Here is a 12,835-nt window from a genome sequence, read left to right as displayed (position 1 = left end):
ACCTTATCTATAGAGTCCCCATACAGGGTTCCTGACCTGGGGTAAAGAATGTCACTTTCTAATAGGCCCAGGAGGCCCAAGTTATTTTAGGACCTCAAGAGGAGAGGAATTTACCAAACTCATAGGTATTTGAGGATACAAACCCATGGCTGGACTCAGCTTTTAAAAAGTCTTATCTGAGATTCCTTATGGAACAGAGTTCTATCAAAGTCAATTTTAAAAGCCTATGTAAAAAATAATTACTTGTGTTGCACTTTATGCAAATAATCAGGCCAAGTATATAATAAGACTAAAGTTTATTTTGCAAACAAATCAGTCCTATAATGATTTGTTTTTTAATAAAAATGGGGACTGGAGAGAGAAAAATTATGCTTCAAAAAAAAAAAAAAACCAACAACTATAGTATACCTGTTGTTAGCTGTTCTTGTATTTTTCCTGCAGTTTGGAAGGACTAAATCTTAAATTCTTTGTGGGCTACAAGTCACCAAACTAATGCATTCGAATCTTTACTTTTAAAACTGGGAATTGCACTCCTTACCCTAGTCCTCATTATTAACCTTATAGTACACTGTTCCCTTAAATGCAGTGCTAAAACTATAGATGACAATAGTAATGCCTTTGCCATGCAAGCCTTGGATCCCCAGCCATGCCTGTGTGAGTATGCTCAGAATGTTGCAAAGTGGTTCCATTCCTTTCACCTTGGGGTAAACACCTACCCCCACTACATCCCTGGCCAGCAGGAAGAAGTTAGAGCTGTCTTTGCCCTTTCTCCATCTTCATTAGCTAACGCCTTAAGATTAAGGTGTTATGAAACCCAAAGGGGTGCCAGGCGCAGTGGCGCATGCCTATAATCCCAGCACTTCGGGAGGCTGAGGCGGGCAGATCACGAGGTCAGGAGTTCGAGACCAGCCTGGCCAACATAGTGAAACCCTGTCTCTACTAAAAATACAAGAATTAGCCAGGCATGGTGGTACGTGCCTGTAGTCCCAACTACTCGGGAGCCTGAGGCAAGAGAATTGCTTGAACCCGGGAGTCAGAGATTGCAGTGAGCTGAGATCACGCCACTGCACTCCAGTCTGGGTGACAGAACAAGACTCCGTCTCAAAAAAAGAAAAAAGAAAAGAAAGGGAAGGATTGAAACTACCATTGCAAAACTATAACTGAGACAGTGAAAGAGATCTGACCTAACTGACTCCATCTTGCTTCTAACCTCCACGCTGTCCTTGTTCACTCCTGGGCATAGGCTAAACTAATTTTTGGAGGAACTTAGTTTACAGTTTAAAGCGAAGATGATACCCCTTTCTGGAAACAAACCTTCTTGCCTGGGGACTAGACTGCCTTTATAGGACTAACATTTTGGCCACAAGATTGGAAATTGTTGTGGTTTAGGAGTCATGCAGCTGGAGGCTACAAGACTGACCCTCCCCAAATTGCTCCTGGTGATAAAATCACTATTGTGAAACCTAAGACCAGTGCTTGAGATAGTTTGCAGACCCTGAACTTGATGGATCAGCTGGCACCATCCAGATGGATAAACTAGCTCATCTGATCTTGTGGCCCCCACCCAAGAACTGACTCAGTGCAAGAAGACAGCTTTGACTCCTTATGATTTCATCTCTGACCTGACCATCAGCACTTCCAGCTCACTGGCTTCCCCACACCCACCAAGTTGTCTTTAAAAACTCTCTGATCCCTGAATGCTATGGGAGAGTGATTTGAGTAATAACAAAACTCCAATCTCCTGGAAAAAAAAAAAAAAAAAGGACACAGCCATACAAGAGTTTAGATTTTATCCTGGCAATGGGACCCGGAGAAGGTTCCCGACCACAGGAGTGCCTGGAAAGTGGGTCCACTTCAGGCTCTGGAGTGGACAGTGAGTCCACTTCAGACTCTAGGGCCTACTCCTGCCGCCTCATCCTGGGAATTCACCACACACTTTGGGAGCCTGAGAGCTGCAGCCCAGAGTGCAAGTCTATAATCTGACAGCCGGGAGCGGGGGTGGCCTCCTCAATACAACTCTGAATATCCACACCTGGGGCCCACTGCCCATCCCACATCTAGACCCACTCAGCCAAATCCTGCCTCTGATGCTGGAACCAGCCCTGACTCTGCCAGATGGGGAGTGGGCACCACTGAGGGCCGAGGACACTGGGCTTCCACTGGCTCCGCTTCAGGCCTCACTCAGTTCTCTGTCTAGAGAAGAATGCCAAGCTCTTGGGACAAACTGTCCAAGAGTTCTGAGAGCATTCCCTGGCCACTGAAAAGTATTTTACAAGGACTAGCAGCTAATCCAGACAACTTCCAAGCCCAAGAAATCTAAGAACTAGGAAGCCAAATTCTACTCCAGGATGGCCTCATTCCAGGAAGCTGGTCTTCCAGTTCACTTTTACTCATTTTAGAAACAACCATGGAAAGGAGGCACAGTGACTGCTCTCCATGAAAAGCATCTCCCAGATGCTGCCTAGCACCTTCTCTTCCGCAGCAGCACCTCTAACCAGCGTCATGTGGCATGGGAGGCATGGAGCTTGGTTGGTCCCAGGGATCACACAGCCCCAGAGCGGGTGGCTGTAGGAACTCTCTGGCCAGTATTACTCTAAATGAGCAGAAATGCCTCAAAGTGAGATGGGTGGTGAGACGGGTTGGCGTGCACAGGGTCACAGGATCCACCAAGGGCCAGAAGCACTGCTGGCTTACTCCTGCAGGCCAGTGCCAGGCGAGTGCCAGGACCCTCTGGCCTCCCACGTGGTCAGATCACCCTTGGCCACTGACTCTTTGTGGCTCCCGTGACTCCGGCATGCTGGCTGGAGTCCACCCTGCCCAGGCCCCTGCTTCATCCACAGGCCTAGGGTGGGGACAGAGTGCTAAGTCCCGTGGCAGCCCCACAGGAGTGGCCCGGGCAGTGCGCCCCTTCATGCTCCGCCATTGAGGTCCAGCTCTCTCATGGCTCCCTCTCACAGGCTCTTCTGAACCGGGAGCTCCTCATACAGGCCCCAGCACCATGGGCAAACAAGGCCCACAGGGCTGCTGGGACTGAGGCCTCTGGCTGCTCCTGCTTCCCCCAGTTTTCACTGTCCACCCCCCAGTTTTCATTGTCCACCCTCCAGTCATATCATCATGTACCAGCAACCACAAACATCAACGGGCAGGATGGAGAATGGATCCTGCATGCGTGGGTGCTGTGGAGGGTGAAGGAGTGAGAATGTGAGTGAATGGAAAATGACCTGCTCTCATACTTCTTTTAGCTCACCTGCAAAATATTTGTTGGGGGAAAGGCTGAAACTACTGAGCTGTGATGCGGTCTGAACACGGGGCTAAGTCTCATTCCAATCAGTGTGAGTAACAGAGCAGCCTTGATACCGGCAGCCATAAGAGGTGTGGTGTCAAGGGAAAACCTGGGTTGGTTATCTGGGTTTTATCAAATTCCAATTACCTGATTCAGGTTTACAGGACCTTCCGTGTGAAAAAAGGGGATAAGAAAAGAAAGGTAACAGGAGTTAACAGGGACTGCTCAGGGGAAGGAAAAAGAGGAAGCTGGCCCTTTGCTTTAAAAACAAATGCATGATGATAGATCTGACCTATTTCCAAAAAAGCCCTCCCTAGCCTCTGAACCAAGACATGACTTTCACTAAGAGACGCCTTCTTGATCTGAAGGTAAATAACGGCTGGGAAGATATTCTAGGCTTCATAAATGCTGAGTCTCATCCAAACATCTTTGGATGGAATCAGACTGTGAATACAAGTATTGAAAAGCACATGTATTTATGTGCATGTAAACAGACACATATAAAAAAGGTCAGTAGGAAATAAACTACAGTGTTAACAAGGATTTTCTCAGAGTAATGTTCATTTTCTTATTTATACTATTCAGGGTTCTTTTTTTAGCTAATTCTTTGTTTTTAGAATAATCATGATGTTTTGCTTATGAAAATATATTTAAGGTAGAATAATGCCTTCAACTGTAGGTGCTATGTTTCTTTAAAAGCTTATTTATCTAATTTATAAATTTGGTTTTAGATAGATTTGCTGTGAAGAATATTTTAATCACATTCTGGGGCCCAAGAGATTGCTACTCTTCCTGTAATATTGAATGGATGCCCAGGTCATGCTTCTTGTCTGGAGACAAGAGCAGAGGCACCTCCCCAACAAAACTCCAAATCACTGCAGGGCCATGCCACAGACCCCACCTCCTTGGTGATGCAGACAGGCACAGACCTGTAAACCTTGGACGCACATTACAACTGGAAAACCAACAAGCTCCATGCTGCTCCTCTGAAGACTGCCCTTCCTCCCAAAGGGGGAGACAGAGACCCACACTTGGAAGGGCCTCATGTGCTAATAAAACACTGTGGCTTCCTGCGGAGGACAGTGGGGCCTGGAGATGAGGGTCGCTCATCATGGAGAGTCGGGAGGAGTGGGGTGTGGGGGCCAGGCAGATGCCCGGGGGGTGAGGTGGAAGGAATGTCCAATCGCTGCTCCCAGGGACACTGTTTCTTGGTGCTAGACCTTTGGTCAACTTTTCAAAAGAGGCTGGAAACACAGATTTTTATCATACTGGCAACTAAAAATCTCTTTCAAAAACATCACAGGACTGGGTGCAGTTAATCCCAGCACTTTGGGAGGCCAAGGCAGGAGGATCGTTTGAGCCCAGGAGTTTGAGGCCAGCCTGGGCAACATGGCAAAACCCCATCTCTACTAAAAATATAAAAAATTAGCCAGATGTTGTGGTGGTGGGTGCCTGGAGTCCCAGCAACTCAGGAGGCTAAGGTGGGAGGATCACCTGAACCTGGGAGGTCGAGGCTGCAGTGAGCTGTGATCACACCCCTGCAGTCCAGCTGGGGCAACAGAGCCATGCCCTGTCTCAAAACAACAAAACAAAATGCCACTGTAGGCTCTCCTACTCCAGTGTGGCAAACAGGTGGAAGGAAATCGTTAAGGACGGGCAACACCTTGGGAGGCTGAGCCTCCCCTGCCCAAGCCCAGCCCTCCTCTCCCATGCCATGGGGCTGGACCAGGAGAACCCAAAGTTCTCCTCCCTCAGGGCAGTCCATCACCTCCTTAGGAAACCCACAGAGCAAAATCTGTAGGCTGTGTGTCTACAGTAGCCCAAACAATCAAACTAAAGAAAATCTATTCAATTCAAACGTTTGCTGGGAGCCCACAATGTACCAGGCCATGCAGGGCAATGCACCCCGCACACCCTCCCTTCAAGAACCAGCTCACGTGCCTGGCAGCAAAGGCACCTGCCCAAGGGGGCCGGCAAAGGTGGAAAAGCCATGAGGGTCAAGTCTAAGGTCTGCTGAAGGTGAATCTGCAGCCCTTGTAGCTTCGTGTTTATACCTAAGTCCCAAATCCTTTCTGGGCTGTACTGTGTACATTTAAGGAACATTAAAGTCAGAAAAACAAAACTCCCATCATTTTGGTATACTGTTAGTTTCTTTTTGAGTTTGTGCTTCTCACAAGTGGCAAAACTTAGAGATGAAAAATTCCTAGAAGTTCTACTTTTCCATTAGAAAAATCAAATGCCTCTTAGTACACTACATGTGTTTTACAGAAATTTTAAGACACTCAAATAAAAAACTCAGATTTACAAAGTATTAAATAGCCTTATAATTTGTTCTTACCAGCATTAAAAAAAAAAAAACAAAAACAAAGAAACAGAAATTCCTTTTTTAGCCAGTCATTTCCTAAGTTTCTGTGATTAAGTCTATTATAGACTGAACACCCAAACTCATAAGCCCAGATGCCTGCAGAAGGAGTCTGGCGCCTCTCAGTACCTCCTGTGTTCCTCTGTGGCCTCCTCCTTTCCTCCTCCTCCCACCCCACCAGCTCACCTGCTGCCTCAGCAATATCAGGCCCAGCTTTCTAAGCCTCGAACTCCCAAACACATAAGGCCAGACTCACTATGTGCAAACCAATCTAGCCACAGAGTGACCCCAGAGCCCCTACCTCATCCTGTTCTAATGCTGTCAGCACCTGCCTCTCAGGTTGTCCTTCACAGAACACCCGCCGCGTGCAAGCCCTGTTGTTCTCAAACCTCGAACCCACAGATGCGGCCCTTTCCTTGGAGCCTCGCTTGTAGGACTGTTCCCAGGGCCACGTGCCCAGAGCCTCTGCCTTCGACCTCATAGGCTTGATACTTCTGCACCTTTCTCCTCCCACATCTCCAAAAGTAAATACACAGCGTGAAAAAACACACAAGGTCCAAGTTCACTCAAGGAGACTACAATACCCACAAGGCCAGCACAAAATTCCACAGAAACCAAAGTACTGTATATCTGGATTTTTCAAGGGTATAAAAAACTAATTTGTTTAAAAAAAGAAAAAAGGCCTCTTTTTTTTTAAAAGGTATTATATTTTTCAGTGGTCATCTTTTCCAAGGGCAGCTAGGCTCCTAGAATGCACAACTGACAAGGCATCTCCAACATGATGGCTTCAGCTGACTTCTCATGTTGTCAACATTTTTACTCACTTCAGCTGAAGACAGACACGCTGGTCCCCCAGTGCAGTGTAGTCTTCTGTGGACACAAATCCAGTGCTGGGGAGCAACACTAGCACAGAAAGTCCTCCAGCTGGGAAGGGGCACAGGGACCTTTCTGGGTAATAAAAGCATTCTATTTCTCAATCTGGGCGGTAGCTCTACCTATCTATCTCTAAAGTTATAGGTATATAAACTGTACACTTAAGATACGTACCCTTCACTGTATGTAAACTAAATCTCCATTAAAGTAAAAAGACTTCCCCTAAAATCAGACATCATCATGAAAATGAACCCTTACTAAAATTAAAGGAAAAATGGACACATACCACTTACCGAAATTCAAGAAAATCAGTTTGGCCTGTATTCCAGGACATAGTTTGATGAGAAATGGAATGGCAATGTACAACCCCAAAACACAGAAAAGTATCTTCCTCAGGCGCAACCACAGGCCCTTTCGCCTGCAAGAGAAAAGCAATGAATAGGTCAGAAGGCAGTAGGTGCCATTTTGCTGTAGTTTGTTAATAGTGTTATCAAAATCCCTAAACAAGAGCCACACGTATTTCTTTTTTCCACAATGATACTGCCAATAATAAAAGTAGCCTCCCACCTGCCTTTGCTCAAGTAATTATTTTACATAGTCTTTTAATTTGAGCTTAGAACTCTACTGGGGGTAAGAGGAACTTTTTTTCTTGAAAGACAAAGAAATAGCTAGTGATTTCTTATATTCGCCCTTGCGGAAGAATCCAGCAGAGAAAGCAGACCCCACCATGCCCCCCACCTGACATCAGACCCCAGCTGTAACCTCATATCAGGAAAGAGCGGCCTCCTCAGGCCTCCCGATCAATCTTCTGTGAGCCAACTGCAGGCAGGCGTAGGTTACTCATTAGCTCCTGGTAGGATGCAGACCAAGGACATCAACAGAACCTGCCTGACCAGGTCCTCAGAGAGCAGGAGGCTAAGAACTGGCACGGTGTGTCCTTGCATTTAGGCGTGGGCGAGCCCCTCTGTACTCACTCAACAGAGGACCCTTTTCCAGGCCCTTCAAGCCAGGTCGCCAGCCCAGGGTCTCATGACCCTCTTCTAATTCCTCTCTAGCTCTAGAGTTCTTATCTTGTTCCCAAACCCCCTTTCAAAACTATCTCTAACCCGGTGATTCTCAAACTCCTTGGTCTCAGGACTTCTCTACAGTACAAAATTGAGGCCCCTACAGAGCTTCTGCTCAAAGAGCTTCTTTACTTCTCATTTGACAGACAGTCACAAACAGTTTATATTTATGATGATCTGTCATATGAGAAATTAAAGACATTTAAAAATGTCTATTAATTCATCTAGTAATAACAATCCATTACATGTTTCTATAAACAATATTTGTTATGAAAAATAATTTTCCAATACAAAAAATTTTAGTGAGAAGAAAAACAAAAAATTTTAGTGAGAAGAGTGACATTAACATTTTAATAAATTTCTCTAAGCCAGAGAGCTTAACAGAAAGATGGACTCTCCTATCTGCTTCTGCATGCCATCTGCTGTGAATCCACATATCATGTATCATCTGGAAAACCTCACTGCATACCCATGAGAGAAGGGTGAAAAAAGGCAAATCACACCTTGGCTTTATTATGGAAGTCGGTCTGACCTTACTGACCCTCTGCAAGGATCTGGGAACAGAAAGAGTGCCAAGGGCACACCTGTAGGACCGCTGCTCTAACTTACCATATGACTCTAAACCTAGTGGGACAAGCTATCTCTGGACTATTTCCAAACAGTCTTAAAACCACATATTGAACTGCTGATACAAGCAACAATACAGATGAATCTCAAAAAGATTGTTATGTTAAATAAGACATCCACAAAAGACTGTATACTATATAATTCCACGTCTAAAATTCTAGAAAAGGTAAAACTCTAAGGACAGAAAAACAGAACAGAGAGAGGTGGCTGGGGCTGGGGGTGGAGCAGGAGATTGACTGCAAGGGCCAGGAGAGGGTCTTGGAGTGATGGAACATACTTTACCTTGATGTGGCTGTGGTCACACGATGGCATACATTTATCAAGACTCACTGAATTGTATACTTAGAATCCATGAACTTTGTTATATGTAAATAATCTCAATAAAACTGATGTAAATAAGTTAATAAAGCTGACAAACACCTCAATAAAGCTGATGACAGATATGCACATCCGATAATGTAACTCATTCACTCATTTTCCTGGTTCATTCAGAGATCATCATCGAGCGCCTGGCACTCTGAAGTGGTGGACAGTCAGGGCAGCAAAGGATGGCGCCCGCACTTGTGCTGTGCTCAGAGCCCAGTGGGCGTTAATCAAGCACAAGGGCCATGGCAGGCTGGGTGAGAGGCACCTGCTGCTGGGGATACTGCCCAGGGTGATCTGAGCTAGCCGGGCTACCAGGGACAAGGCCATTGGACTGACATAGTAAGTTAGGAATACAAGAGTTAACTAGATGATGGGGAGAACAGTTTAAAATGGCATCTTAAACGCCATACATGATCTAGCTTTTCAATGAGGGTATATTAATCACAATATTGAGGTTCAAAGTGCCAGCTCTGAAGTCTGGTTCAACATCTAACCCATCACTTACTAGCTGTGCAATCTTGAACGAGTTATTTAACCTCTCTGAGCCTTGTTTTCCTTAATGCTTGGTGGGGATGACAATGGTACCTCCTTTGTGTAGGTTCCTGGAAGGATTACACACAGTAACACATGTAGACTGCACATGTGAGTCCTTGCACCAAACCTGCAACACATCTTAGCTTCCATCACCAACTCTTTATTCTTGTTAGAGAAAAGAGCAGGGTCTGACACAGCTAATGGCCCTGGCAGGGAGAAACTGGGTATAATGTGAGAGGTGGGAAGAGGACCAGAAAGACTCAGGATGTTATCCTGAGAGAAAATGAAAAGCCCATAAAAAGAAAAAAGCCTGCAATCAAGTGTGCCACTACTTCAATGCTTGGCGCCTATGCTTGGATCATCTGCTCTGGCACCTGCGGTTACTTCTGTGTCCCTCCCACAATCTACTTACTCATCCTTCAGCACCTGCACAGATCTCTGCCTTACTGTAAGGCATCAAGTGGTTTGCAATTTTATGCCTCAAGAGAAAGGAAAGCCTATGTCCACACAAAGACTTGTTCAAAATGTTCACAGCTTCAGCCTGGGCAACAACAGTGAAACTCTGTCTCAAAAAAAAAAAAAAAAAAAAAAAGTTCACAGCTTTACTCATAATAGCCAAAAACAGAAACAACCCAAACGGCTATCAATGAGTGAATGGATAAACAAACCATGGTGTAACCTTGGAATGGAATACAATGCAGCAATAAAATGGAATAAACTATTGATACATGCAACCACGTAGATGAATCTCAAAACAATTTGCTAAGCAACAGAAACCACCTGAAAGATGGCCAGGTCACTGGCAGATTTTTACTGATAGATGATTTCACCCAAAAGGTATCTCTATTCATTAGCAAAACCAGTACAGACACACCACATTTTATTGCACTTCACTTTACTGCACTTTGCAGATACCACATTTTTTTTTTTTTTTTTTTTTTTTTTACAAATTCAAGGTTTGTGGCAACTCTGCACTGAGCAAGTCTGTCAGTGCCATTTTTCCAACATTCCAACAGCATGTGCTCACTTTGTATCTTTGGGTCAGTATTTTTTACCGGTAAAGTTTTTTTGTTGTTGTTGTTTGCTTTGAGATGAGGTCTTGTTCTGTCACCCAAGCTGGAGTGCGGTGGCACAATTATAGCTCACTGCAGCCTCAACTTCCCAGGTCCAAGCCATCCTCCCACCTTGGCCTCCCAAGTAGCTCAGACCACAAGCATGTGCCACCATACCCAGCCAGGTTTATTTTTTATTTTGTAGAGACGAGGTCTCCCTATGTTGCCCAGGCTGGTCTTGAACTCCTGGGCTCAAGTGACCCTATCATCTTGGCCTCCCAAAGGTTTGGGATTATAGGTGTGAGCCACAACCTCCCAGACTCAAGTGATCCTCCCACCTGAGTCCCCGCGTAGCTGGGGCTGTTATAGGCATGTGCCACTATGCCCAGCTAATTTTTAAATTTTTTTGTAGGGACAGTGTCTCCCTATGTTGCCCAGGCTGGTCTCGAACTCCTGGGCTAGGGCAATCCCACCCACCTTGGCCTCCCAAAGTGCTGGGATTACAGGCATGAGCCACCACACCTGGCCTAAAGTATTTTTAAATTAAGGTATGTACGCTGTTTTCTTAGACAAAACCTGCCAAAACTCACATAAGAAATAGACAATCTGAACATGCCTGTTTCTATTAAATAAATTCAATCAATAATTAACAACGTTTCAAAACAGAAATCACGGGGCCGAGAAGGGTTCACTGGGGAATTCTACCAAACATTTAAGGAAGAAATTACACCAATTATCCACACTCTCTTCCAGAAGATAGAAGCAATCTCTTTTTAACTTATGCTATAAGCTCAGCATTACCCTAAATCAGACAAAGACATTACAAAAAAGAAGACTAAGCTGGGCCTAGTGGTATGTGCCTGTAATCACAGCTACTCGGGAGGCTGAGCCAGCAGGATGGCTTCAGTCCAGGAGTTCAAGGCCAGCCTGGGCAACATCTTCAAAAAAAAGAATGAGGCTGGGCGCGGTGGCTCACGCCTGTAATTCCAGCACTTTGGGAGGCCAAGACGGGTGGATGACCTAAGGTCAGGAGTTCAAGACCACCTGGCCAACATGGGGAAATCCTGTCTCTACTAAAAATACAACAATTAGCTGGGCGTGGTGGCAGGCGTCTGTAATCCCAGCTACTTGGGAAGCTGAAGCAGGAGAACCTGGGAGGCAGAGGTTGCAGTGAGCTGAGATCACACCACTGCACTCCAGCCTGAGCGACAAAGGAAGACTGTGTCAAAAAATAAAATTAAAAAATAAAGAAAACTCCTTCCTTCTTTTCTTTTCTTTCTTTCCTTCCTTTCCTTCTTTTCTTTCCTTCCTTCCTTTCCTTCTTTTCTTTCCTTCCTTCCTTTTTCTCTCTTTCTCTCTCTCTCTCTTTCTTTTCTTCCCTCTGTTGCCCAGGCTGGAGTGTAAGTCAGCTGGCTGCACTCCCTGCCTCCGGCTCCCGTGATTCTCCTGCCTCGGCCTGCCAGCTGGCTGGGATTGCGGGCGCGCACCACCACCCCTGGCTGGTTTTTTTACTTTTGGTGGAGGCGGGTTTTCGCCATGTTGGCCAGGCTGGTCTCCAGCTCCTGACCTCGAGTGGTCTACCCGCCCCAGCCTCCCGAGGTGCTGGGACTGCAGACGGAGTCTTGCTCACTCGGTGCTCGGTGTTGCCCGGGCAGGAGTGCAGTGGCGTGGTCTCGGCTCGCTGCAGCCTCCGCCTCCCGGCCGCCTGCTTTGGCCTCCCAAGGTACTAGGATTGCAGCCTCTGCCTGGCCGCCCCGTCTGGGAAGTGAGGAGCGCCTCTGCCCGGCCGCCCATAGTCTGGGAAGTGAGGAGCGCCTCTGCCCGGCCGCCCCATCTGGGAAGTGAGGAGCGCCTCTGCCCGGCCGCCCTGTCTGGGAGGTCTACCACGGAGGCCAGACACAGTGTAGGGGCTGGACGTGGTAGCTCACGCCTGTAGTCCCAGCACTCTGGGAGGCCAAGGCGGGTTGATCACTTGAGGCTAGGAGTTCGAGACCAGCCTGGCCAACATGGCGAAACATATGAAAAATACAACAAACCAACCAACCAACCCAGCAACAACAAAACAGGTCTACCCTGGAGTCATACTCTAATTTTTTCTATTTTCCTCCCTTTCTGATCCTTTATCCCACTTTCTTTTTCTTCCTCTTCCTTCTCCTTCTTCTTTGTCAAAGACATAGAGGATTGAGTTATTATCATTGATCCATACAAAGTCCCTCTCTCATTTATTTTCTTTAATTCCCACCCCCCATTTCTATTCCCCGTCTTCCCATGTGCAACCTTCCTAATACGTTTGATACGCATCTTTTTGTTTGTATGTATTTTTAGAAAATGTTTATTGTTTTGTGTGCAAAAAATTAATAAAAAAATAAATAAAACTAAAGACCAATATTCTCATGAATATAAATGCAAAAATCCTCTAAAAAATATTAGCAAAGCAAATCCAACAACGTATAAAAAGAATTATACACCATGGCCAAGTGGGATTTGCCCCAGGTATGCAAGGCTAGTTCAACATATGAAAATCAATTAATGTAATACATCACATCAACAGGCTAAAAAAGAAAAATCACATGATCATATAAATAGATGCACAAAAAGCATCTGACAAAATCAACAACCATTCATAATTGAAAAGCCTCAACACACTAGGAATAAAGGGGAACTTCCTCAACTT

The 12,835-nt window shown here is 45.7% G+C and overlaps 1 protein-coding gene across 2 annotated transcripts in view; it reads right to left on the bottom strand.

Moving 5' to 3' along the window:
- ABHD12 (abhydrolase domain containing 12, lysophospholipase) overlaps positions 1-12,835 on the bottom strand; it is an 88,678-nt gene that overhangs the window by 30,393 nt on the left and 45,450 nt on the right. For both annotated transcript variants that reach the window (XM_032142784.2, XM_032142783.2), the window contains exon 2: positions 6,812-6,936. In XM_032142784.2, coding sequence (XP_031998675.1) covers positions 6,812-6,936 — 125 coding nt within the window. The remainder of the gene's footprint in view (positions 1-6,811; positions 6,937-12,835) is intronic.

Source organism: Hylobates moloch, unplaced genomic scaffold (assembly GCF_009828535.3).
Source record: "Hylobates moloch isolate HMO894 unplaced genomic scaffold, HMol_V3 SCAFFOLD_21, whole genome shotgun sequence".
NCBI lineage: Eukaryota > Metazoa > Chordata > Mammalia > Primates > Hylobatidae > Hylobates > Hylobates moloch.
Note: the sequence above shows the minus strand (reverse complement) of the source record. Positions and strands in the feature narration are given on the sequence as shown.